Below are 27,646 nucleotides of genomic sequence, written 5' to 3'. Positions count from 1 at the left end.
GGCACAACGAAGACCACTGATTTTGCAATAGGGACCCATTTTAGATTTTATATAATGCAATTAAACTGACTAGTGATTTGGACCCTCGTTTCAGTACAACGTGCGCTGAGCAGCAGCAGCACAGAGCTGTGAGTGAGGGGCATTAAGCTTGTTTGACAGTATATGCAGTGTTCCTGCTCTCGGCACAGGTGAGTGAACCTCCCTTTGTCTCTCACTGTATATCATTATATTTAGCATTATTATAATTTGTCTAACGGTACACTAGTTATTGAATTATTTTATGTGCCTGTTTGTGGTGTTGCATTTTGTGCTGGTGTTCACAGTATAATTTGCCAAGTTTGTTTTGTGTTTTTTAATTAAAATATCTTTCTCCATGACTAACTGATGCATGTAACACATTGCACCTTTAGTGCTCTGCAGTGGGTTGGTTTTTACCCTGTGTACTGTATGTAAAAGCACCCTCTGTAGACAAAGGTTAGAACAGAGGAGAGCCGTTTTTAATTATTTTGGAAGCTGATGCTCACTACAGCAGGTGCCACAGTTATTGGTCCTCCATCAGGAAAGTTTTCAATGATGCGTCTACACTGCATTGCCTTTTGTTCTGGTATTACTGTGGACTGAAGAACTGTGATACTGTACATCCAGCAAGACCAATGTGAAACACACAACACACAAACTTGTAACCAGTGCTCTAGCTTTGCTTCATTCTAGTTTGCTGCAGCTCCTCAACAACCCTTAAACACGCCACCGCAAGAAGCTGTGGCCAGGCCCAACACTTCTTCAACAGTCTGCTGTTCCACTTAATTCATTCTGTTTTCGTCCTGGAATATAAATTGTTTTGCTGCTTGTTTGATTCAGTACAATGTTAGTTCTAGGCGTTTCCTTACTTAAATTACTGGCATGTACCTCTTAAGGGTGTTTGATAAATTACTTTTAAAGAATCCTGTAAACTATATGAAATCAACCATTATAATTTTCATAAATGTAAGCATTACTGGATTTTGCAACTTGTGCAAAGAACTGACCATTTTGTTTTGGAAAGATTTTTTAAAATGAGCATACGAACTCTGGTATAAGGCACCACATTTAGATCTTAGTTTAGCCTGCTCCTGTTTTAATGCTGTACGCATAGTTGAGTGCTAAAGATTTGCCTGCATTTCTACAGATTAACACCTGGTGGGGCTGTTTTCCTAAACCTCATCTTGTCTTGGATTTCACCAAAACAAAACTCCCCAAAGAATAAAATGACAAATAGACTGTATGTTTAATGTGCACTGTATCCAGTTTTAGGCTATGGGTAATAGATTGCGAATTTGAGTGACACTACAATGTATTGTAAGGGGGTGGGAGTGGATGCTTTAAAAGTGATTTTCAAAGCCTACAAAATGTACAAAATTAAAAGCACTCCGACAAAAAGAAAGGGAACTTCTAAGCCCGACAAAAATGTGCATAGTACTTTATGAACATGCTAGCAGACAAATAGCCAGGGAGCCACCGTGTCCCGGCCCTGTGTCCTCTAACAAAACACTGACCCACTTCTGCATCTGGGTGCAGGAAGCTATGAAAGGCTGTTGTCTGGGTTTGCGTCACAGACCGGCTCCAGTACCCCCCCTGTTATCTCCCACTGAGACAGAGAGCGGGTGGCGAACGCCCAGCTGTGCCGGCCTGCGAGAACCTCCTCTGTGGGAACTGTGCGTGCCATGGGCAGCTTTGTAATGGCAGCCAGCATCTCGCAAGTCCGAGACTTTGTAGTGATTATTTTTTAGCAGACGCCCGTATCCAGCGAGACTTACAGTTAGCACAAGAAACATGTTGAAGCATTACAAAGTGCAATAATAAAATCAATACACAATACAATGAGCATGCATACCAGAATAGTGAGCTAAGAAGTGCAGCACTAATTCAGTTCAGACCTAGATATGTGCCAAAGGGAGGGGTGGGCAGAGGAGATGTTGCAGTAAAACTGTAGGAATGCCAACAATACACCAGTGAGCAGCAGCACAAGGAAGCAGAGTGTAGTATAAAGCTGAGCAGCCCAGGAGGTCAGGCTCCTGTCTTAGACACGTGTCCGGATGGGTGGATGGGGACTCTGCGGTCCTGACTTTGATGGGAAGCAGAGTTTTTAACTGTGCACTGTTTGCCAAATTGCGTACATCTAAGTAAATGAGCTGCAGGTTTAAAAATGAAGCGTTCTTAAACCATTGGGCAATTTGGCAAGCCTAGTTTTTGTAAATCTGACTCACAATAATACAGTAAGGTTTAAGGCTTAATTTACACATTCACATATATATCTTGTCTCAAAATGCAGGGGCAATAATGGGATCAGGCAGTATTCCTACCAATGAATCACAATTACAAATGAAGGACAAAAGTATAAGAGTCAGAATTCCCCGGGGAGATGTCGGAGGACCAGATTTTCCTGTCTGCCTGCATTGTAGTAAAGCACCAGAAAAAGAAACTAGAGCTGTTGTTTATTGTATCAAACACACCCTGTAGGTAAAATATAAGCTGCACCAAACAATTAGAGCAATGAGGCTGAAGGACCGTGTTAGATGTGAAGACAGTAAGGGACTCGAGCAGCTAATGAGTTTATCTGTGTGTCCCTGGTCTTTCTGAATAACTACAGTAGTGGTACATGTTGAGTAATACATTCAACTGATCAATGATCACTTTACTCCTTGATTTAATGGTGATTTGTGTTGCATTCACCAAACACGGTGGAGTAGCTACACTTCATTGACAAGACAAAATGGAGGAGAGTGGGATTTGGATTAGTGATGTGAAAAGACATGCCAATGTTGTGATTAGATTTTAAGCAAATTGCACCAGTTTTAGTTATTCGAAACAGACTGGAAGAAGCCTCTGTGGAGTGCAAGTCTAATTGGAGGGAAGCGTTTCCTGCAGTCTCCAGTGAATGGGGCTTTAATGTTAAAATCTTCTATAAAGAAGTGAACAGTTAATTCTACTACAGTGACAATAAGACAAAATGTAAAATGGCAAAGAATGCTTACTGTGCTGTCTGTGATGTATGTAAAACTCAACTAAGTCAAGAGATGGCAAAGGGAGGACAAGGATAGTTACCAAAGATAATAGTCTTGTAGTGTTTAGGACACTGTGTGTACTTTAAGCTCAATAGGGTAAACCAGGGGTGAGAGCCAATTAGACTATCCCTCCTTAAAACGAACCCTGCTAGTACTTTTGAGTCCTATCCTATATGTTCAAATTCAAGCGGAGTACGCATCGACTGCATCCAATTCTGAATGTGAAATGAATTCATTGCAATCTTAAGCAACTTATTCCTCCCCAAACCGCTTCTGGCGGAGGCTGTCAGAGACGTGCTGATCAAAGATGCATTATGGCTTCAGTGAGACCGACATTCAGGCGTTTTCAGGACTTTCTGAAGCACCTCCTTCTGGGACCATTCAGCCTGTTAATGAGGCCCTGCTTTCAACTCGACTTCAGAAGCCACCCCGGTGTTCCGCGCTGGAAGACATCAGCGTGCTCGACTGCGGGGGCCCAGCCTGCCGTCTCCTTGTTAGACCACAAAGATAATAGCTTTCACTCACAGGCGGCGACCTTTAAAATGTGTCTGATGAAAACCTTATCAAATCGTAAAAGACTCCCATATAGTAAAGGGGTAATATGTTAAGGAGGGAGATGGATGCTTCTATACGTGCTTGGGAGATCACAGGATATGTGAAGCTATCCAGTCATATTCGGGACAAACTGGTTGCTGCGGGTGAGAGTGCCTTTGGTCTTTAAAACAGCAAACTATTATTAGAATGAAGGGTTTCTCTGATGTAGAGCAGAGGTCTGGCCAGCTGGAGACTGCTTTAATTGTGCTAATAACTACTAACCTGTAGCTAGAGCACATCCTTGTACTGCTCCTACATCTCCCCTGAGACAGACCGATGCAGGTTCGGCATCCCATTGTTGAACCCCGGTCTCCCACGCCACAGTGCAGCGACCTTGCCTCATCACGGAAACGCCCAGGCCTCGAAGTGAGGCTTCAGAATCACTACAATATGATTACAGGCATTTATGCCTCGGGGCCAAGAACTTATGTTCCAACAAACTGTTTATTTGTTTCGTATTTAAAGAAGGGGCATGTTATGGTATTCCAGTTCCTTTAAATCTGAATACAGTGAGGGGAAAAAAGTATTTGATCCCCTGCTGATTTTGTACGTTTGCCCACTGACAAAGAAATGATCAGTCTATAATTTTAATGGTAGGTGTATTTTAACAGTGAGAGACAGAATAACAACAAAAAAATCCAGAAAAACACATTTCAAAAAAGTTATAAATTGATTTGCATGTTAATGAGGGAAATAAGTATTTGATCCCCTATCACTCAGCAAGATTTCTGGCTCCCAGGTGTCTTTTATACAGGTAACGAGCTGAGATTAGGAGCACTCTCTTAAAGGGAGTGCTCCTAATCTCAGCTCGTTACCTGTATAAAAGACACCTGTCCACAGAAGCAATCAATCAATCAGATTCCAAACTCTCCACCATGGCCAAGACCAAAGAGCTGTCCAAGGATGTCAGGGACAAGATTGTAGACCTACACAAGGCTGGAATGGGCTACAAGACCATCGCCAAGCAGCTTGGTGAGAAGGTGACAACAGTTGGTGCGATTATTCGCAAATGGAAGAAACCCAAAATAACTGTCAGTCTCCCTCGGTCTGCGGCTCCATGCAAGATCTCACCTCGTGGAGTTTCAATGATCATGAGAACGGTGAGGAATCAGCCCAGAACTACACGGGAGGATTTTGTTAATGATCTCAAGGCAGCTTGGGACCATAGTCACCAAGAAAACAATTGGTAACACACTACGCCGTGAAGGACTGAAATCCTGCAGCGCCCGCAAGGTCCCCCTGCTCAAGAAAGCACATGTACAGGCCCGTCTGAAGTTTGCCAATGAACATCTGAATGATTCAGAGGACAACTGGGTGAAAGTGTTGTGGTCAGATGAGACCAAAGTCGAGCTCTTTGGCATCAACTCAACTCGCCGTGTTTGGAGGAGGAGGAATGACCCCAAGAACACCATCCCCACTGTCAAACATGGAGGTGGAAACATTATGCTTTGGGGGTGTTTTTCTGCTAAGGGGACAGGACAACTGCACCGCATCAAAGGGACGATGGACGGGGCCATGTACCGTCAAATCTTGGGTGAGAACCTCCTTCCCTCAGCCAGGGCATTGAAAATGGGTCGTGGATGGGTATTCCAGCATGACAATGACCCAAAACACACAGCCAAGGCAACAAAGGAGTGGCTCAGGAAGAAGCACATTAAGGTCCTGGAGTGGCCTAGCCAGTCTCCAGACCTTAATCCCATAGAAAATCTGTGGAGGGAGCTGAAGGTTCGAGTTGCCAAACGTCAGCCTCGAAACCTTAATGATTTGGTGAGGATCTGCAAAGAGGAGTGGGACAAAATCCCTCCTGAAATGTGTGCAAATTCAATTCAATAAAAGCGTTCATTCATTATATTTAACAGCTGTGATTAGCTATAGATGGTACTATTGTGAAGTCATTAAATATGAGAGAAATTGTATTGTCTGCTCTCATGAACACTGTTTAACATACATCACGATAAAGCTGATTTCCATAAAACATGGTTTCATATCTACTGTATTTAATAAACTACAAGAGCTCTGTGTTACTGACCCATGCATCCCTCCTCCTACTTAAATAGTGTCTCTCTATGCTTCTCAGCGACTGTAATTCTGTGTTGCAACACACTGTATGCTGGAGGGAACAAAAGGCCAGCCTTTTCATAGTGTACCCGTGTGAATTTGTATTGTTTTTGCATGCACAGCTCCTCCCATTGCTGCCGTTTGCCTAAGGCACAGACCCACAGTAGTGAAAGAAAGTCAATACATTTTTCATATAAAATTTTGTGTAAAGTCAAAAGGTGGTGAGAAACAGTGATGGGATACTACAGCCCAGGCCAGTTATCTCGGGAGCCCGTGTTGTGATAACACAGGCTGAGTCTCTGCCTCTGTCGAGCAGGTGAGCGCTGTGGGTGTGTTTGCCTGGGTGGGGGAGCAGCTCCATACAAAACATGCTGTCTTAATTTCGCTGCTCAGCTTTACAGCAGCAGGTGAGAGAGGCTGCTGAACTATCCACACACCTCCAGACACACACACGAAACGCACAGGGAATTGCCTGGCAGCTCCCTCCTTACCTTCAGCTGTACAAGGTAAGTTTTATTTATTTTCTTGTATTTCTTCTGCCATTTATTATGATTTATTTATGTCAGAAAAAGGAAGGCCTGTATGAAGTGACTCTTTGAGACCGAAGTCTGCGTGTCCTCCAGTTTGTGCGTGTCTTAGGGAGGTGCATTTTGGGAGTGTCAAGCATGTGTTTATTTTTGACCTCTGGTGGGTCCTGAATGAAATGGTTTGAAATGTCTAAAGTTTTTGCTAGGCTATTGTGATTGGATTTAGCAAGATGTTTATTTTAATTGTGAAAGATTTTTCATTTGTTTTTTTGTTTGAATCTGTTGCTGCAAAAAATATATATATATCCCCTCTGCTGTGAGCATCCCTTTGGATAAAAAAGGTTAATGGAAAAGGGCAATGGGACGTTTTCCTTGAGGAAACCTTGTTTAATGTATGATCTTGGATGTACAAGTTAATCATTATACAGATAGGCATAGTGAATGAGCACAGCCTGTAATAATGGTTTGCAGAGTACGGTCACCTTACACCATACTGTGTACAATATACTACATTTGTAAAGTTACTACAGGAAAGTTTTCAGCTTTAATGATGTTCTGGCTCATTCAGTGGGGATGTATAACATGTTATTCTCCATTGATTTGGGGGTTTCTGGGAAAGGAAAAGATCACATGAAAGAAGCAGCATTGTACATTCATTCAAACATGTTCGCCACTACCACCCCACCTAACCGGGAGTATGAAAAGAAAACTGGGAGTTCCACTCGATCCTGTGGTTTTCTGGTTAAGCTATCAGTGACTGTGGGATGACATCACCTCCCAGCCTCGGCCTTAAAGTCAGCCTCTCTGTTTCTAAATAAAAATCTCAGTAAGGCGATGATTCCCAGGGTGCCAAGGGCGTGGTAAGCTTTCTGATTCATCATCTTCGGAGGCTGTATTTAAGGAGGTGTGCTTTCTGCTGATGAGGAGGTTACTGGAAATCTCTAGGTGTCGTTGCATGGCCAAGTTGTTATACAGTCGTTGAATGTAAAGGTGCGGCGTGTGCGTTCAGACCCTGCTCGTACGCTAACCACCGTCTGGGGATCTGATCTCCTCAGCGACGAACCTGCCGTGCCAACAGCGAGGCCCCCTGACGCAGGGAGTTTGGACACTGTAGCAAGTCTAGAGGAATAACAGCATCGTACCCGCAGCATGTACCACAAGACCTGTTACAAAGGCTACTTGGGAGTCCCAGTGTAAGTTATTTGAAGCTAGTGCACTGTGTCCGTCCTCCCTGACTGGGCTGACCAGTCACAGCCTCTCTCCCTCTCCCCTCAGTGTTCGGCCTGTAGTCCTTATAAGTTTTCCCACAATTCCAGTGGTCCGTGCTTTTAGTACCCACCTGCAATTGAAAAGTGTCACAATATTGTGTCAGTATGGTACCTTGTACGCTTACTGCAGATGCTTTGAAAACCTGACCTGATGATTGGACTCCTGATCAATTCAGTGAGTCGCAGACACCTGAGATTCGAAGTCCTGCTCCTGCTGTATGTGGGGTCTCCACACTTGGCTGTATCATAATCTGTGTTCCCTCTATAATTTGGAAGAAAATACATCTGCAGTTGTATAAATCCTGAACAGCCTAGTTTGTTGAGTCATATCACGATAAACCAGTCTGTCTCGTCAATGAACTTGTTGTTCTCCGTGGTATGTAGGGAAGTTTCTTTCCTCGACTCTTTCAATAAGTTTGATTGTTTCCATTCCCCGCAAAGCAGCTTTAGATACAGTATCACTATGTGAAAACGGAAACCGAAACACATCTTGCTTTGGATTGAGGGTTGCTGGTCAGGTGCGTTAAGATTACAGGACTGAAGGCAAGTGTAACAATCATCGCTTGCGAGATTTGCATGTGTGCTTCTTTTGTAGAAACTCACACAGCTGGCTGACTTGATCTCGACAGCCCTTCACGTTTGAGTTCTCTGGGCCTATTTGCATTGCGTACACTGTCTTGCGGTTAAAGGTGTTTTCTTTCCCTGCCGCAGGCTCTCTGCCCACGGTCATCGGATAACAGAGCAGATTAATTCATGTCACATTGTAGTACAGCACTAGCTCTTGGATCTGTGTGGCACAATAGGGGCCAAACTCCACCCAGTCTTGACTAATCAAATCCATTTTACTGAAGAACATGCATTTTAAAACTTAAAGTAAGTGATATAATGCAAGAACCTACGATTGTGTGCATATTATGCTATCAAGTAAAAGTCATGTGTAGGTTAACGATAAATCGGTATACTTCAATTCAAATGTCAATTATAAAAAAAATTAAAAAGCTAAACTTGTATTTTTACATCAATACAAATTCCGGAATCTCAGATGTTTTGGTTTCTCCCACCCTTTACTGGCCTCACCTTAAGACAACCCTCCTATGAGAGCTTTTTAAGCAGGGCCGGTCAACCCCACACCTCCACACATCCTGCTCCACTACTCCTGTTCAAACAGCATTCACCCCCCCGGGAGCACCACCATTTACCAGTCAATGTGTGTGCTCCCTGTGTTGCGTGGCAGCTGTAGTCAAGGTCTTGGAAGAAAGGAGGAGTCTCCTTTAGGTTATTAAAGAACAGGGCCAGGCTGCTCAGGGAGGTGAAATGTGTTGAAATGCTTTGCCACAGTTCTCACCTGTGTGTTTTCAGTGATTAATCACAACACACTGAGACCTCTGTTTCCCATAAAACAGTTTAAAATCTCAATTATGTCTTCAAGCTCATTTAGAGTGATTGATGACTGAAGTGATTGACTGATTGATCGATTTAATAGATTGACTGGTGACCTGCAGTCACGATGTCAGTTTATAAGATGCCGTTTTCTGACACTGCTAATAAACCCAGGCTACAGGAACAGTCGATTATGAAGAATACTGATTCAGGGGCAAAATCCAACGAAACTGAAGTGGAGTCTCCCAGTCTGTGTGTGGGAGGGTTGATATACCACGATTCAATAATCGCTCTCCTTCAGCAACGGCCCTGACCAACACAGTTTCTGTATTCCTGGCCGTACCTCCCTTTACACACACATGAGTAACATCTCCTGTTGCGTAGATTCCCCGCTCATCACCTCCATTGTGAAACATGTTTCAACTCTTCTTCAATAAGGTAGTTACACGTATTGCAGCATTTCACTTTTTTTCTCAATCGTTGTTTTGTTTCGCATAGTGGGATTTGCCATTCAGATCTTAAAACACAATGGTGAAAGTTTTTTTTTTTTTATTGTTTGTTTATGCATTTATTTTACATACCCATGGATAAAGTGTGATGTGTAACAGTAGTAAATTATATCGATATCATTATGGTCTGCTATGTAGCACAGAGGGTGTTATATCTTCAGATCAGTCAGTCTTATGTGTTTGTGTCTGTGTCATGTTTGTGTCATTTAAGCCTGGTTTGTGTTTTGAATTATTGGGCTGGACTGATGGTGTAAATCATTTACAGAATGGTCAGCATCTCGCTCTGATCTCCCTTTCTTCCAACCTAGAGATGTTGCGATAGTTAAGTTAATCTGTGCAGGGAGTGAATTATCTCTGCTGTCTCCTCTGTGTTCTAGGTGCACAATGTGATCTCTCTAGTTTGATGAACAAAGATGAATAAAGAACTCTAAGTGGATTCGAACTCCTTGTTTCACAGCCAAAAGGAAAAACAATTGGATCAAATATACAAAGGACCCTCATTGTTGCCATTTGTTCCCTATCACTTCTACAGATTGACTAAAAGAGAATATGAATTGACATGACCTTTTGTAGATCAGTCCCACCCATTATACATTTATATTGAAAGTCACTTGTACCTGCCGGGAAGCTTTGCATTGATTTATCTTACCATTATGTTGCCATGTATTTTCCCATTTTATTTATCCATATAGGCTAAATGTTTAAAATTGCAGAGGTCACAGTTTTCGGCACTACAGTGGATAAAGATTTTCGAAACTGACATCTGTGTTTCCACCTCTTCCACATGTCAGATGATGTCAGATACAATTACTTTTCAGACTGGCTCAGACTCAGTCATACCTTCTACCTTCACGGGGATATAAAGTACTTCTCAAACATCAGCCGTGTTTATTGAAGAGAAGTTAAGGCATTGCCCAACAGAGCCTTAGCCAATAGGTCACATGGTTCACTCTCACCTGTGGCAGGGGATGCATTTGTAGGTAAACAATCACTTTGCATTCACCGTGTAAACCTATAGCAGAATGCAAATGGGATCCAATTTTGCAACACACTAACAATTGCTTCCCTTCACAAACATCTCTGGAAAGTGGTTTTCCAAATGAGGACAGAATGTTTACATTTTATAGTCTATGCACAAGCATTTTAAACGTGCTTTAATCAAATACTTTTACTTTTATTTATTTACATTCCAATCTTTTTTTTTTTTTTTTACTTTTCCTACCTTACAGAAGTATACAAAACAAGGACACAGTGTTGAAGGTGTTGTAAATGCACGACATTACACTTCCAGGAGTCTGTACTGTGGGATAGTCCTGCTTTAATAATGTAATTCAAATACTGTGTAAATACTGGTATTGTAAGTTAGCCATTTAATAGCATGACAAGTGTGAAGAGGTTAATGTATAACCCTCTCATCACTCTGATGGAAAACCTCAGGTTGCGAAAGAACGAAGATCGTCAGGGAATCGATGTTGCTGTACGAACCAACAAGGTTACTGCACGAATAATACGGATGAAATCCTGTATTCACACATTGCCTCAATCTCCTCTGCTGTGCTTATGCTGCAATCTAGGGGATATAGAGTTTATCCACAGAACAGAATGGATGCTTAAGAATGCATGGTGTATAGATATTGAAGAATGTAAAAGCAAGTGTTGAAAGCTGTGTTGGGATCATCCATTTATTTGAATCCTGAATGCAAAGTTCAGACATTCTCTGTTCTGATATTTTAATACAATATCTTGCCAAAGGCTTTTTTTTAGTCATTTGTTACTGTGTTTCTGGTATGAGTTCTCATCCAAATCCTTTATGACAACAGTAAAGCACCAAGCCATCTCTGACCTTCAACCTTCACGTCTTATAGATAAAAGTAATGTTTCCTATTTGGTTCCCATTTGTCTTACTAATTTAAACTGAGGTTGCAAGGTATGTTCACGTTTTAGTCTTTCCAAGCAACCCTCTCCAGAGGATAAAAAAACTTTGCATCACTCTGGATTCCGATAGTACTTGTGTGTGGAACAGGTCTTGCAAGTGTAACAATTAATTTACCTCCATTTGAAGGTTACCAAGTACAATGTATTTCCATTATTCATACTTATTTTGGATTACAGAGTCCTGCCAAAATGTCTGAAAAAACTCCAGAGGCTTTCAAAAGCATTCGCCACAAACCCGGGCTGCAGATATGGACCATCAATGTAAGGAATGCTACACCTGCTGCTTCAAGTTTCACTTTTCGGTTTTGGGATAAAGGTTGTCTTTTGAAATGCTGAGTTTAGTGTTTCTGGTTTTACACCATTAGGATCAGATGAGCCATGCAATATGTGAAAATCAATGTCACATCTGTGTTTCTTCTTGGAAACTTCCCTTTAAAGACGGACGGAACTTGGCTAAACATCTAGATATTTTATTTCTCCTCCCATATTTACTGTACACACCAGGGCTGCATGCTTAGAATTGAACTTTGTTTGGATGAAGACTTGTTTTAAGAAAACAACTATTTTATTTTGAAGGGAGTTACACAACATATGTATTAATATTATAATATAATGGCACTGAATGCAAGAGTGCAGTTCAGGCTGTTACAGCTTGATTGATTCACAAATTAACTGTAAATTAAACGCAAATCACTCCACACCAAGAGGTCATCCCATTGTTGCATCCTGTTTGACTGTAAATATTTTATATAAACTTTAATACTTCCTGCCATTGTTTATATTACTTCAATTGCCACATTGTTTATGAGAGAGACCAGATTTTACATTATCTTTTTTAGCCCTTCATACAACCCATATTGTAAATAGTGACGCCACTATTACAGATATTGACCCTTAATTGACCAAACCATTTTTAAACAAAAGTGATGCAGGAAAACTATAACTTTTACAAATGAGTAGCCTCTTAGAATAATATTTTTTCAAATCAGATTTACTAAATTAGAAGATAAGATGTTTATAAGCACTTTTGCTCCCCTACCAAAGAGATCTTCCTATTTAAACAACACTGCTGGGATGAAGGAAGTGTGTACATGGGTGACATTTCTGATTGTGTGGCTGTAACCTCCCATTGGCACAAATACACATTCTCCTCATTGTTTTCTCTAATTAAATTGACAAAGTCTTTATCACAAGTAAAATCAAGCAAACAAGAATCTTAGTTATATGTCTCAAGAAGGATAGATTAATCAATTATTTTTAATCACTTTTCTTGTGCATGTACAATCTTAATTCATCATGCAGAAATTGCAGATGGTTCCTGTGCCAGAGCAGGCCTACGGGAACTTCTTTGAAGGCGACTGCTACATCGTGATTCATGTGAGTAAACACCGCACGCCAGGGTCCCTGGACCGTCTTCCTGGAGATCCTCCTAAAACTCTTCCCAGCAATGTTCTGGCCAACTGTTAGGTGCGTGGTCACAACACAGTCCTGTGTGGGTTAAACACAATGAGGACAATCATTTTACAGATGCACTCAGATTTGTTTTTTGTTTATATATACAACTTCCCCATGACTTTTTCCAGAAAGGCGACTCTTGCTTTTGGCATCAGTGCCTCTTGGTGGATGGTTTCCATTGGCTACGAATGTACTGGGATATTGTGTAGAATCAATGGACCATAGTGCACATATTTCCTTGCTTTGTTGTCAGTCAGAATTAGCATATTCCTGCTTTGAAAAAATATATAAGTGATAAACTATACTGCTGATGATAGTTATCAATGTTGTCGTTCTTAATTTTCTGACTCATCCCTTGTGCTACCAGGGCAAAGCGGATCCAAAGCAGCCGGTCGATGTCCATTACTGGATCGGCAATGCCTCCTCTCAGGACGAGCAAGGGGCTGCGGCGATCTACGTCACCCAGCTGGATGATTACCTGGGAGGCAGCCCAGTCCAGCACAGGGAGGTGCAGGGCTGTGAGTCGGCCAAATTCCAGAGCTACTTCGAGAAAGGCATTGTGTGAGTGTTCACTTTCACCCCCCAGGAAAGCTGGTCCGTTCGGCTGCAGGGTGTAGTGACTAAAGCAGGAAGCAGGACGAAACAATAGCAAACTGAAGTGCCTTCGCTTGTGGTATCTGAAAAGCAGGCATTGTTGTTTTTCTTCTGTGCTGATCTCTGCAGTGTCCCCTCCCACTATTGTCCCTGAATTCATGCTCAATATAAAAATTCCACTTGGCCCCAAGCGTAATAAGCATTTTCTCTTCACTTTAAGAAACAAAAAGGGGGCTGATATGATGCCACTGGAGATCATGAGGGGAAAACACCACCTTTCCAGAGTTATCAAAGTATTGTCAGTTAAAGGCAACAGCATGAGCACTTCTTGTACACTGTACATTGTTTCTCCACTCCTTGTACATTGTGTTGGTAGTAAGGGGTACAGAGAGAGTGACTCTGTCTTTGCCTGAGTACTATGATCTCTTCAACTTACACAATAGTACTACAGGGTTTCATAGATTTCAAATATATTCAAGGCCCAGTAATCTGAGATTCCTCACAAAAGGTAAAGAATGGATAGGATAGTGTTCTGTGTTTGCTAATATCATTGTCACTTGATAAGAAAAAATCAAACCAGCAACGGCAATATTGAAATGTAACGTGCAAGGACAGGAAGAAAAGGTCACAAAGGACATTCGATTCTGCTACAGACAACAATTTGCATTGTGGAAACCCACTGTAATACAACACTCTTGTCAGCAGCCTGTGTTATTTGCTAGGTTTTTAGATATGGATTTCCTCGACGGAAAATAGAAAACCTGAAATGGGTGTGAGATTTCCCATCAGCTATACAATTTTTACAACCTAGACCAAGAATTAGGATGGTCTCCGCCAGTATCTTAAATATCTTAATTTGAGATTTATTTTATTACATTAAAAAAAAGCTGAGAGAGAGAGAGAGAAATCACAACCACTCAAACTTCTTGAACCCCAGTCTCTGCATCATGGGTGATCTGCTCCCAGGTATAAACCAAAGTTTTCGACGTTCCTCCCTGAATAACACGGGCATCTGTTTATCTATTTTGTGCCGAACAGCTACAAGAAGGGTGGAGTGGAGTCCGGCTTCCGGCACATAGAGACCAACGTCTACAACATTCTACGCCTGCTTCATGTGAAGGGCAGTAAACGCGTCTCCGCCACGGAGGTAAGCGGTGGGCGTGTGTTTGAAGCTTCTCAAAGCTGCGATCGCCTGGTTATATTTTCCCCTGTTTGGCATTAATCACAGATGTGTCTCCTCCTCTGCACTGTTTCCTGTTGCATAGCTGGTGCTCTGTGTGGGACAACCTTCAATGTGTAGAATTCAAGGACATAACTGCATTTTTCTTGCATGAGCTGTTGTTGCAGTTATGGGTTTATCGTCTTCTAATTCCTCGTGTGGAGTGGGATACTATTTATTTTTCATCACAGTAAACCACATCTCCAACACAGTTGTATAATAAAATTGTGTATGCTATTTATCATCCTGTTAACTTATCCTAACCCTATGAGTTTAGGAAGAGCTACAGATAAGCTAAAAGAGCTTTTGGCCATTATTCAAGCACTGACACAAAAGGTTCCTGGAAGGACTGTGGGCTGTTGAGCATTAACTGTTCCTTTTTCTAGGTGAATGTTTCTTGGGACAGTTTCAATACTGGAGACATATTCCTGCTGGACATGGGCAAAGTCATCGTGCAGTGGAACGGAGAGCAAAGCAACAGGAGAGAGAAGCTAAAGGTCAGAGCATGTTGCCCTTATAAAAATCAAAGTGCACTCCAGGAACTCGAATTACTCTTGGGTAACCTTCACCTTTTATGCTAATAGCAGAGGTTTAATTGCTAATGAAACCAAATAGAAAATTGAGTGGTTTATCGCCAGCAAATGCATTTCTGGGAACCTTGCTCTTTAGTGCTTAAAGGGAACTGGTTCATTTTAATCAACAAGTAACCGCATCTCCGGTTTCTATTATAATAATGATGTTAATGATTTCCATGAACTTCTAATATAACCACACAGCAACAGAGACTGATGCTGAAAATAGTGTTCTCCCCCAGTGAGATGCTCAGAAACATCACCGACCTCTGTAAACAACCTGCCTGGCCCAGTTCAGAGGTCACCTCCTGGGAAATTAAAATAAAGCACTGAACGACACATATCCATGGCTGAGGACATAATAGTCAACCAACCTCACTCAATTTGAATCAGGATTTGTAGGATTGCACTAGTCAACAGAGAGATGCTGAGATTAACACGAGATTAAGTTGTGATTGAAAGACTTTTGTGGTCCTACTGAACAAGACGATATCTGTCTCGGTGTCCATACAGGCGATGGAGTTGGCGCAGGGAATCCGCGACCGGGAGCGCGGTGGACGGGCTCAGATCGGCATCGTGGAGGGCAGAGACGAAGCGGAGTCCCCCGAGCTGATGAAAATCATGGTGGCCGTTCTGGGCGAGAGACGGGGCCCGCTGAAGGAGCCCACCCCCGACGACCAGCCCGACCTGTACCAGATGGGAAACGTCCGGCTGTACCAGTACGTATGCACCTGAGGAGGTGTGTGTGTGTGTGTGTGTGTGTGTATACAGTGAGGGGAAAAAAGAATTTGATCCCCTGCTGATTTTGTACGTTTTCCCACTGACAAAGAAATGATCAGTCTATCATTTTAATGGTAGGTGTATTTTAACAGTGAGAGACAGAATAACAACAAAAAAATCCAGAAAAACGCATTTCAAAAAAGTTATAAATTGATTTGCATGTTAATGAGGGAAATAAGTATTTGATCCCCTATCAATCAGCAAGATTTCTGGCTCCCAGGTGTCTTTTATACAGGTAACGAGCTGAGATTAGGAGCACTCTCTTAAAGGGAGAGCTCCTAATCTCAGCCCGTTACCTGTATAAAAGACACCTGTCCACAGAAGAAATCAATCAGATTCCAAACTCTCCACCATGGCCAAGACCAAAGAGCTGTCCAAGGATGTCAGGGACAAGATTGTAGACCTACACAAGGCTGGAATGGGCTACAAGACCATCGCCAAGCAGCTTGGTGAGAAGGTGACAACAGTTGGTGCGATTATTCGCAAATGGAAGAAACACAAAATAACTGTGAGTCTCCCTCGGTCTGCGGCTCCATGCAAGATCTCACCTCGTGGAGTTTCAATGATCATGAGAACAGTGAGGAATCAGCCCAGAACTACACGGGAGGATCTTGTTAATGATCTCAAGGCAGCTGGGACCATAGTCACCAAGAAAACAATTGGTAACACACTACGCCGTGAAGGACTGAAATCCTGCAGCGCCCACAAGGTCCCCCTGCTCAAGAAAGCACATGTACAGGCCCGTCTGAAGTTTGTCAATGAACATCTGAATGATTCAGAGGACAACTGGGTGAAAGTGTTGTGGTCAGATGAGACCAAAATCGAGGTCTTTGGCATCAACTCAACTCGCCGTGTTTGGAGGAAGAGGAATGACCCCAAGAACACCATCCCCACCGTCAAACATGGAGGTGGAAACATTATGCTTTGGGGGTGTTTTTCTGCTAAGGGGACAGGACAACTGCACAGCATCAAAGGGACGATGGACGGGGCCATGTACCGTCAAATCTTGGGTGAGAACCTCCTTCCCTCAGCCAGGGCATTGAAAATGGGTCGTGGATGGGTATTCCAGCATGACAATGACCCAAAACACACAGCCAAGGCAACAAAGGAGTGGCTCAAGAAGAAGCACATTAAGGTCCTGGAGTGGCCTAGCCAGTCTCCAGACCTTAATCCCATAGAAAATCTGTGAGGGAGCTGAAGGTTCGAGTTGCCAAACGTCAGCCTCGAAACCTTAATGATTTGGTGAGGATCTGCAAAGAGGAGTGGGACAAAATCCCTCCTGAGATGTGTGCAAACCTGGTGGCCAACTACAAGAAACGTCTGACCTCTGTGATTGCCAACAAGGGTTTTGCCAACAAGGGTTTTGCCACCAAGTACTAAGTCGAAGGGGTCAAATACTTATTTCCCTCATTAACATGCAAATCAATGTATAACTTTTTTGAAATGCGTTTTTCTGGATTTTTTTGTTGTTATTCTGTCTCTCACTGTTAAAATACACCTACCATTAAAAGTATAGACTGATCATTTCTTTGTCAGTGGGCAAACGTACAAAATCAGCAGGGGATTAAATACTTTTTTCCCTCACTGTATGTATGTATGTGTGTATATATATATTACACACTCACCTAAAGGATTATTAGGAACACCTGTTCAATTTCTCATTAATGCAATTATCTAACCAACCAATCACATGGCAGTTGCTTCAATGCATTTAGGGGTGTGGTCCTGGTCAAGACAATCTCTTGAAATCCAAACTGAATGTCTGAATGGGAAAGAAAGGTGATTTAAGCAATTTTGAGCGTGGCATGGTTGTTGGTGCCAGACAAGGCCGGTCTGAGTATTTCACAATCTGCTCAGTTACTGGGATTTTCACGCACAACCATTTCTAGGGTTTACAAAGAATGGTGTGAAAAGGGAAAAACATCCAGTATGTGGCAGTCCTGTGGGCGAAAATGCCTTGTTGATGCTAGAGGTCAGAGGAGAATGGGCCGACTGATTCAAGCTGATAGAAGAGCAACTTTGACTGAAATAAGCACTTGTTACAACCGAGGTATGCAGCAAAGCATTTGTGAAGCCACAACACGTACAACCTTGAGGCGGATGGGCTACAACAGCAGAAGACCCCACCGGGTACCACTCATCTCCACTACAAATAGGAAAAAGAGGCTACAATTTGCACAAGCTCACCAAAATTGGACAGTTGAAGACTGGAAAAATGTTGCCTGGTCTGATGAGTCTCGATTTCTGTTGAGACATTCAGATGGTAGAGTCAGAATTTGGCGTAAACAGAATGAGAACATGGATCCATCATGCCTTGTTACCACTGTGCAGGCTGGTGGTGGTGGTGTAATGGTGTGGGGGATGTTTTCTTGGCACACTTTAGGCCCCTTAGTGCCAATTGGGCATCGTTTAAATGCCACGGCCTACCTGAGCATTGTTTCTGACCATGTCCATCCCTTTATGACCACCATGTACCCATCCTCTGATGGCTATTTCCAGCAGGATAATGCACCATGTCACAAAGGTCGAATCATTTCAAATTGGTTTCTTGAACATGACAATAAGTTCACTGTACGAAACTGGCCCCCACAATCACCAGATCTCAACCCAATAGAGCATCTTTGGGATGTGGTGGAACGGGAGCTTCGTGCCCTGGATGTGCATCCCACAAATCTCCATCAACTGCAAGATGCTATCCTATCAATATGGGCCAACATTTCTAAAGAATGCTTTCAGCACCTTGTTGAATCAATGCCACGTAGAATTAAGGCAGTTCTGAAGGCGAAAGGGGGTCAAACACAGTATTAGTATGGTGTTCCTAATAATCCATTAGGTGAGTGTATATATATAATAGATCTTATCTTTTTTCTTAAACACATTCTTACTGGTTTTGTTGTTTGTTGTGCAGTGTTTCCGACTCCAGTGGTAACCTGGTTGTGCAGGAGATTGCAACACAACCCTTGACTCAGGATCTGCTGTCCTCCACGGTAACTCATTTTCATTCCTATCTGCCAGGCGACCACTCACCTGTATCACCTTCATTCGTGCCGTCGCACAGTATCTGTCCATCTTACTGAAATCCTCGTGAATTCAGCCAGCGCTGTGGCTCATGAACCCTGATGTTACCTAGAAAGAAAGAAAGAAAGAAAGAAAGAAAGAAAGAAAGAAAGAACAACTGTTTAGATTTAAGAAGGTTAATTCCTTCCACGTTCACTCATAACACCAACTACGCCTTCTTTGAAATGTTCTGATGTGCCTGTTGGGTTTAAAAATGAGTTTTGTTTAGAAAGGACATTCAATATTGCCTCTTAAACAGAGATTATGGCGTTGACCCGATTTCTTTCCTCTTGATCAGGACTGTTACATCGTGGACCAGGGAGGCTCCAAAATCTACGTTTGGAAGGGGAAGCAGGCGTCCCGGGAGGAGAGACAGTGTGCGCTGAGCAGAGCCGTGGTGAGCGCTTGTGGAAATGTGGATTCAAGAAACAACAGATGCTAATGTGATGCTAAGGCCTTACTTTGTAATCATAGTAACGGTTCATGTAGTTGCAGGATGTATTTTGTGTCAGATTTATTCGCTGAAATAGATTTGCCTGTGCTGAAAATATTAAATTGGATTCTGTACTCACTCACTTGCTCTAAGAACAGACAGTAAAACGTTTTAACTGTCTTGTTTTAATATGTTAGTAATCCATTGATATATAGCCAGTACAAAAAGCCCATTGAAGCACCTTCAACGGCACACAACAGAAAACCATTCACCTAATAACTGCAAGTAACGCTTTTAAAGCAGTGGTTTACCATTTCTGGAGAAATCCAAACAATAATGTGCATTTATAGGTATTATAAATAAACAGCAATGCAGAAGTTGAATGAATGTCAACCTTCCTTTAGGGTTTTATCAAAGCTAAGAACTACCCCTCCACCACCAACGTGGAAGTGATGGCCGAGGATGCCGAGTCAGCCACCTTCAAACAGCTCTTCAAGTCCTGGACCGACAAGGGGCAGACGCAGGGCATGGGCAAGACTTACTCTGTGGGCAAGATCGGTACCTGTCCCATTATTATACTGATTCTGCTCTTAGGAAAGAACCAAACAACTCACACACGTACTCTGTGATTAAGTGTAGAAAGAGAAAACATCTAAATATTGTGACTGAGCAGCCAGGAGGAGCTAATTGCACACTGCTGTGTTCAAATATTATATTATAAACCAGTTGAGAAACATATTATGAGGAAAGGTATCAAGATATTTGGAAAGCTTCAGTGAGTTTAGTTTTCTCTGTCCTCAGTCTGCAAACTGCTTTAAATATTGTTTATTTTGTAAATTCCCATAGAGAATAACATCCTATTTCAAAGACCACATGCAGTTATTATGTGAAATATACTGTGTGCAACCAGTGCCTCTTTTAAACTGCTATTTCTCCACCAAACTAGCCAAGGTGGAGCAGACCAAGTTCGATGTCATGGAGCTCCATGCCAGGCCAGAGCTGGCAGCACAGCAGAGGATGGTGGATGACGCGTCTGGAAAAGTGCAAGTGGGTCTTCTTGTTATGGACAGTAAATGTGCGCCAGTGATGTAAGCAGAAAGCAGAAGATCATTTTTCTCTCTGCTGCGTGTCTTGTGACTCAATTATAACAATGGGTAGTACAGACAATAACTGTGTGTGTGTGTGTTTGAAAGGAACATGTTAATAATGTTGACATGTTGCAGCTACTGAATTTAACTAGTGTTAATAGTGTCAATATTAATTGTATGTCATATTTTTGAATCCAGTTTCCAAGTTATAGATTAGTTTAGTATTTCATTATGCTCTTATACTCTACCTTTACATTTTAAGCACACCATGTGTAATGTATTGTTTTACTGTACAACATACTGGAATGTTAATACTGTCAAGTAATGGAGTCTACAATCAATGTCAATCTCTTATTTCTGGCTTTCTGACAACTCCTGTCCCCCTGGGTGTCGATTCGGCAGAATGTGATCCTCTTCTGCTGAAGAAAAACGATCTGATGATCATTTCAAGCCCCGTTCGGAGACGAGACATTTGTCGTTTTGTTTGTTATGGTTTTGGCCAGTGAGCGGCTCATAACTGGAGCTCCCGATGATTCACACTCTTCAGTTTGAGAGTTTTCTAAGTGTATTTCCATATAAAACAATTGTCATCTCAAGTGGGGAAGCAAATATGTTTAGGCAGTCTAAGCACTCTTGACAAGACAAATTTAAAAACAATACAGCAGCCCTGGCACTGACTAATGAAACTTACTTTATTGAAATTCTTGTGGAGACTGCTTTATTAATTACCATTTAAAAGAATTTTATTTTCTAAAATGATTGTGAACTTTCTAACTATATCTTGGTCCAAACAGCCTGCTGTCAAGGCTTCTGTTTGGCCTGTCCACTGCAGCAGCTCCAGTAACGATGTGTTGTGATTTGCTAGGTGTGGCGGATTGAAAAACTCGAGCTCAAGGAGGTTCCTGCCAACACGTATGGCCAGTTCTATGGGGGGGATTGTTACCTGGTGCTCTACACGTACATGAAAGCCAGCAAGCCTCAGTACATTCTTTACATGTGGCAGGTAGGTACAACTGGGCGGATATACATATTGTGATTTTAAAGTTACTTTGAAATCTGAATGTTGTGCTATTTCTATACACTTTTGTGTGTTTTTTGCTCAGTTGTGGTTATTCCTCAGCAGTTGCCCAGATTAAAAGTTCCAGGAAGAATAGATTCTGAAAAGATTTCTCAAAGCTGATGAATTGTATATGGGGCCGAGAAGCAAATCAATGCCGCGCAGTTCTCTGAAGCCCAGAGTCCAAACCATTATATGTTGAAATCTGTTTAACGTCCCCGGCTCGGAATTCAGTTTTCAAAATTCTTTAAGATCAGTTCTTGTCCCAAACATGGGCAGCAACTTGCATGACACATGCCGTCGATCTGTATTAACAGACAGGAATGCTTTCACAAAACAGCCCTTTTTCCTTTGACTGTCTTTGTCTGTGTAGGGTCGCCATGCCACTCAAGATGAGATCACCGCGTGTGCATACCAGGCTGTCAACGTGGATAATGAGTACAAAGGCGCCCCGGTGCAGATCAGAGTGGCCATGGGGAAGGAACCACGTCACTTCTTGGCCATCTTTAAGGGAAGGCTGATCATCTATGAGGTAAAAGACAAATTGTTCTTCCAAGCGGAGTTATTATCTTCGTCTCTGTTCCTGCTTGATCTTCAGGAGTTGCACTGCTTACATGAGGTGTTTGTGGTTGATATCTAGGGAGGAACAGGCCGTGGTGCAGTGGCCAGCCCGACTCCAGGCCCCAGGCTCTTCCAGATCAGAGGATCTAATGAATTCAACACCAAAGCCATCGAGGTCGCGGCCCGCGCTTCCTCCCTCAACACCAACGATGTCTTTGTGCTGAAAACGGACCTCATGTGTTACCTGTGGTTTGGCAAGGTAAAGCCTGATTTATGCTTCTGCGTCTGCGTCTCTGCGTACTTGTGCAGGCATTGTTCGCAGACGTTCGCATAGGTGTCTACCAACATACTTGCATGTAACGTTGACACGGGATAGGGGGCAGTGTCGCATTCACACATAACAAGCTACAGAAGTTTTCTGTGTGTGTGTATTCTTAAATACACATACAGCATTTCAGCTGTAAACTCTTCACACTTAAGCTATACATACCTCTCCAACCATCGACCCGCAGTTTATACAGGCTATACAGAATATTATATAGCCCACAATCTGGTCTTTGCAATACAATTAGTAATTCAGTTTAATATTTATAATCAGGTTGATTGGTGAAACATGCGATTTTCTACACATCATATATTCATTATCATTGTGTTATATTAGATTTGCAGGTGATATAGCTCTCATCTGTCTGTCTTGGTCAGCTCAGCAAGTTTCCAACTTTCCTTTGGAATTCAATCTTGATTATGTTGCAAACCCTGGTCTCTGGATCAATGCCTTGATTAGTCACCCGTTTGATCATGAATGCTAATTATTTTGCATTAGGTGTAGGGCTGGTGACAGGTTGAATGGTGCACAAAATGTATTTTTCTCGGCTGTTCATTCCATCCACGGATGACAAAGTACGTTTTACTTTTCGTCCACAAAATTGCTAAGCATGAAATAAGTGGGCATTTTGTGGGACAAAATGTGAATTATGATGACGAAATGTGAATTATATGCTTGAAATGTGCATTTCGAGGGACAAAATACTTATTATGTGCACGAAACTATTAATGACACGGCGCCCCATAGTTTTGTGAGACTTCTGCACATGTCCAGGCCAGTGCAGTCTGTTAGTTCCACAAATGCTTTTTGTGGATGATGGGGATGCATTTTAAATACTTTCGTATGTCACCACATCATTTCTCTGACCTGCTGCAGTGCCTACAGACATACATTGTACACCAGTCGCCCCAGCACTTAGAATTTCCCTGCTCAACCAATCAGCGCTTGCTTTACTCGCAGGGCCCCAGAGACGCACAACGCACTGTTGAGATTTCGCAAGACTGAAAACCCAGAAACGCCTTCTCTGCGTCGCTAGCAAAGATGCATATGCATATCTACACTGAAGCATAAATCTGGCTTAAGTCATGTGACCAATCATTATCGCTTTCTTTCAGTGCCACCATGTAGCTGTTCGAGGTTTACAATGTCTTCTCTAATTATCTGGCACTGTGGCACTAACTCAAAGTAAACAAAGTAATTTTGTATTTTTGGTTTCCTTTTTTTGTACTGTTTACTAAGCCCCATTTTCTCATCAAGTCAGTTGGCTTTTTGTATTTCATTTATTCATTCATTCAAATACATTTCAATTTAATTTGATGGAGTGATGCTCCATTCTTTGTATTTCTGTGTCACTTGTTATAGCCTATTGAACACAGATTTCTTATTTCTCCATGTCAGTGAAACAGTCTTTGTTTACCAATTCATTTTAGTGTTTATGCTGCCATTGTATTATCTGTCTTCCTACATATGTCATGAACCCATTTGCACAGGATGGTATTTGATGTATTATTTGTGCTTCCATTAAATTAAACACCCACTGTATGTGGAAAGACTGAATCATATCTGTAAATATGACGGAGATGCAAGAAAAAAGTTAACTATGAGTGATACCTCGCAAACAATGTCCTTTGCATTACTGTTTTAAGCTCTGCACCAGTGGCTTTGTTATTGTACTTTTTGTTGTATCTATTAAATCACACACACAAGTTGTTCTAAGCAAATGGAAAAAATGCAAACAATAATATCCTGAAATCTGTGTGGTTTTCGTTCTCGTCTCCGTGCCAGTTGATGCCAAATAGCCTCCAAAGTTATGCAAAACCTGGGGTTGTCTTGGATGACATTGACAATGAAATGCTTTCTCTCCATTTAAATGTACACCTTCAATCCAGCTTGAGACAAAGTGTTGTCTTTCTGTCTCTTTTGGTTTGGGATGGCGTTTGTCTGTGAGGCCTGAGCACTAAGTCTCTGCTGGTCTTTGCAGGGCTGCAGCGGAGACGAGAGAGAGATGAGCAAGTCGGTGGCTGACATCATTTCCAGGCAGGACAAGCAGACAGTCATGGAGGGCAAGGAGCCCGCGGATTTCTGGGTGGCCTTGGGGGGTAAAGCACCCTACGCCAGTGACAAGAGGTGAGTCTTTGCGAGACATGGCCACACAACTCTGCTGTTTAAACAAAGCAGCCGGATACAGCGGGTTGACAATCACCTGACCTGTCCTGTGTCTGACACTCAGGTTCGAGCAGCAGGAGCCGTCATACAAGCCCAAGCTGTTTGAATGCTCCAATCAGACGGGCCAATTCAGGATGACGGAGGTGGGCGACTTCAGCCAGGATGACCTGGACGAGGACGATGTCATGCTTCTTGACACCTGGGAGGAGGTGAGCAGGCGTTACAGCTTCAGTCTTCAGTACAGTTACTTTTAAAACGTATTCAGCACCCAAGTCTTAAACACAATCGCTTTTCTTTAACTGACCACCAACATGAATCAAAATGTCAGAAATGGAGCCCTATCTCTCTGTGTATTCGCTAGATCTTCCTGTGGATTGGTAAATCTGCCAACGAGTATGAGAAAAAAGAAGCCTTCACCAGTGCCGGAGAGTACCTGAGTACCCACCCAGCGCACAGAGACCCCCGGACCCCCATCATCATGGTGAAACAGGGCTACGAGCCGCCAACTTTCACGGGTTGGTTCAACGCCTGGGACCCTCATAAGTGGAGTGTAAGTGTCTCTGTCCTGGACACGGGTCGCCAATAAGCAAACCAATAAAGGTGGATTGTAGAGGTGTAGAGACTAGAAAACGTGACATTTGACAATGGCCTTCTCATAATGTTGCTTTATTGGAGACACTTACTCTGGTTAGTTTACAGAAGACACAGTCATACATAAACGCACTCTGTTTTCTTCAGGGTGGCAATTCCTATGAGGAAATTAAACAGAAGCTGGGAGACGTGGCATCCATTTCACAGATTACTGTCGTGAGTACTGAATCCCACAGTCGAACCTGTTTATACTGGCATTACAACTGATAGGGGGGACTGGTTTTGCCTCCATGCGATCTGCTGTCTACTGTAACTCTTTTCTTGTGTTGGAGGATTAGTTGTATCTGACTTCTGTCTCTCTGAAGGATGTTAACAACACGGACCTGAACCAGGGCAGCAGTGGTTACAGCGCTCCGGATGGGCCTGTGAGCTCCCCTCCCGTGTACCAGTCCCACAGCGGCCATGCCTCCAGCTCAGAGACCAAGTCGGCCCCCCCCAGGGGCACCTCCTCCGACACGGCCCCCCCCAGGGGCACCTCCTCAGACATGGTCCCTGAGCTCCTCATAAACAAGGCCGTGGACGAACTGCCCGAGGGCGTGGACCCCACCAAGAAAGAGGTGATTTTGAGATTGCCGAATCCACGAGACTGACTCGTGTGGTAGATTGACCCCTGCTCTACCAGAGTCGCTTTTGATTTGTGCTACTGTTGATGTCAAGCAGTTCTTCCTGCTCATTTTCTCAGTCCATGTGTTTGAACAGATCGCGTAGGCGGTATTGTCCTCTGTATCTCTGATATGGGCTGCTATCGGGGGTAGGAAGCCTGTTTCAGTGCTCCAGATGCCCCTACGCTTTCCGACTGAGATATCAACGTTAACCACATGGTTCCCTGATAGCATTTGTTTACATGATCACAGTTTTGGAGCTCAACTTTTTTAAGAATAAGGAATACGAACGTTGGGACTGTTCTGTAGAGCAGCTGGACATCTGTGGGCACCATAACCAACTATGAACACACATCCTGAACACACAACTTTCACACTGTAGTCGTTGACAGTGATGGTAGGGGGGATCCTTGGTCCTGCAGGGTCTGTATCTCTTTCCTGCTCACAGCCTGGAAACCTTGCCTACTGGGTTGAGCTCAGCCAACAAATATCTCAAAGCAATAGAGAGTTGAGGTGGACCAAAATACACAGTACACAAGAAAAGGTTTACAATAATGATTCATTCAAAGTTGCAGTCAATGTTGTTTGCGTTAGGATGCTATTTTAAGTAGTTTACAATGAAAAGACTGGAAATATTTTAGGGTACTGATCAAATTAAAAATGCTGATAAACGGTTGGTTATGCTGGTTATGGCTGTTATTTTGTTCGTGCTTTTCCATTACCCAGAATGCACAGCTGGTGGCAGCAGAGCCTTTCTTACCTTTCTAAACTTGTATCATTTATTTTTAATGTTATTTTCTGGTTTCTTTGGAGTTTGAACACAAACCTCAAACTTAATTAACAAAATGTTTGCTTCCCTTGATATTAACCTTTTGTTTTTCCTAGATATGAATTGTGAGAATATGTATTTTGTTTGTAATTGGTTTATTGGCACTTTTTATATATAAACAAGAACACAGGTGTCTTGTTCTTGGTCCTTTAAAATATATTAGCAGTTCTAAGATCCATCTCCCTCTCTTGAACAGGAGTACCTGTCCGATGCTGACTTTAAGACTCTTCTGGGGACGACTCGCTCTGATTTCTACCGTATGCCTGCTTGGCGTCAGAAGCAGCTGAAGAAGGCAGCCGGACTTTTTTGAGGCACAGGAACCACTTTGGTTGAGAAATATGAGATGCCAAACCATTTGTGTACAGATTATGTGAGGCACACTTAGTTTTCTAAGCCAGAGGTCAATTAAATATCATTTACCAGACTCATTTATTGATGATTGATGTGGACATAGCCATGTGAGAAGAACAAAGTTATTTTCTTAACCCATTTCAGAATTCCTTATTAAATCATCCCTCTCCGTTACAAAGAAGTATTAAAGGGCAGCCAGAGATCCTCTCGGGTATGGAGTCACTGTGGTGTTGGGGAGTGATCCAGTCATGCTCGGTATTATCTTTCACTCCCCCACGTCAGAATGTTTCAGTCGTTACCAAATCCAATGCATCTGTACAACTGTTACATTCAGGTTTCATTATGCAAATGTCTAACCTTGCACAAGTTTATGTAAAGCAAAATAATAAAGTAGTATCAAACCATCAGCCAGAGTTACAGGTTCGATCTTAAGCCAGTGATCCAAAGCTGTGGTCCTCGAGGGCCACAATCGAGGAGGAGGAAGAAATCGGCAATTCATCAACAGTTAAGAGTGTGGGAAAATGTTTATACTAGCAATTGTTACATTTAGTTAATAATTACTCGAATGATTTAGCCGAGAGCTCAGATGCAATG

At 42.5% G+C, this 27,646-nt stretch overlaps 1 protein-coding gene across 2 annotated transcripts; it reads left to right on the top strand.

Annotated features, from left to right (window-relative positions):
- Positions 1 to 71: 71 nt before the first annotated feature.
- Positions 72 to 27,459, top strand: vill (villin-like). 2 transcript variants are annotated; one of them, XM_066716898.1, is made up of 20 exons: positions 72 to 188; positions 11,490 to 11,573; positions 12,615 to 12,689; positions 13,135 to 13,328; positions 14,400 to 14,508; positions 14,967 to 15,077; positions 15,666 to 15,871; positions 18,841 to 18,919; positions 19,288 to 19,386; positions 19,827 to 19,980; positions 20,369 to 20,469; positions 21,376 to 21,513; positions 21,941 to 22,099; positions 22,208 to 22,387; positions 24,435 to 24,580; positions 24,684 to 24,828; positions 24,981 to 25,169; positions 25,358 to 25,426; positions 25,576 to 25,827; positions 26,898 to 27,459. In XM_066716898.1, exons 2-20 carry the CDS (start codon positions 11,502 to 11,504, stop codon positions 27,009 to 27,011), a joined length of 2,592 nt encoding a protein of 863 aa, XP_066572995.1. In that variant the 5' UTR covers positions 72 to 188; positions 11,490 to 11,501; the 3' UTR covers positions 27,012 to 27,459. The 2 variants fall into 2 exon arrangements, with proteins under 2 accessions (XP_066572995.1, XP_066572986.1); XM_066716889.1 differs by lacking the exon at positions 72 to 188 and adding an exon at positions 5,898 to 6,199.
- Positions 27,460 to 27,646: the final 187 nt, after the last annotated feature.

The sequence above is a fragment of the Amia ocellicauda genome, chromosome 2 (genome assembly GCF_036373705.1).
Source record: "Amia ocellicauda isolate fAmiCal2 chromosome 2, fAmiCal2.hap1, whole genome shotgun sequence".
Classification (NCBI taxonomy): domain Eukaryota; kingdom Metazoa; phylum Chordata; class Actinopteri; order Amiiformes; family Amiidae; genus Amia; species Amia ocellicauda.
This window is presented reverse-complemented; position numbering and strand designations above follow the sequence as displayed.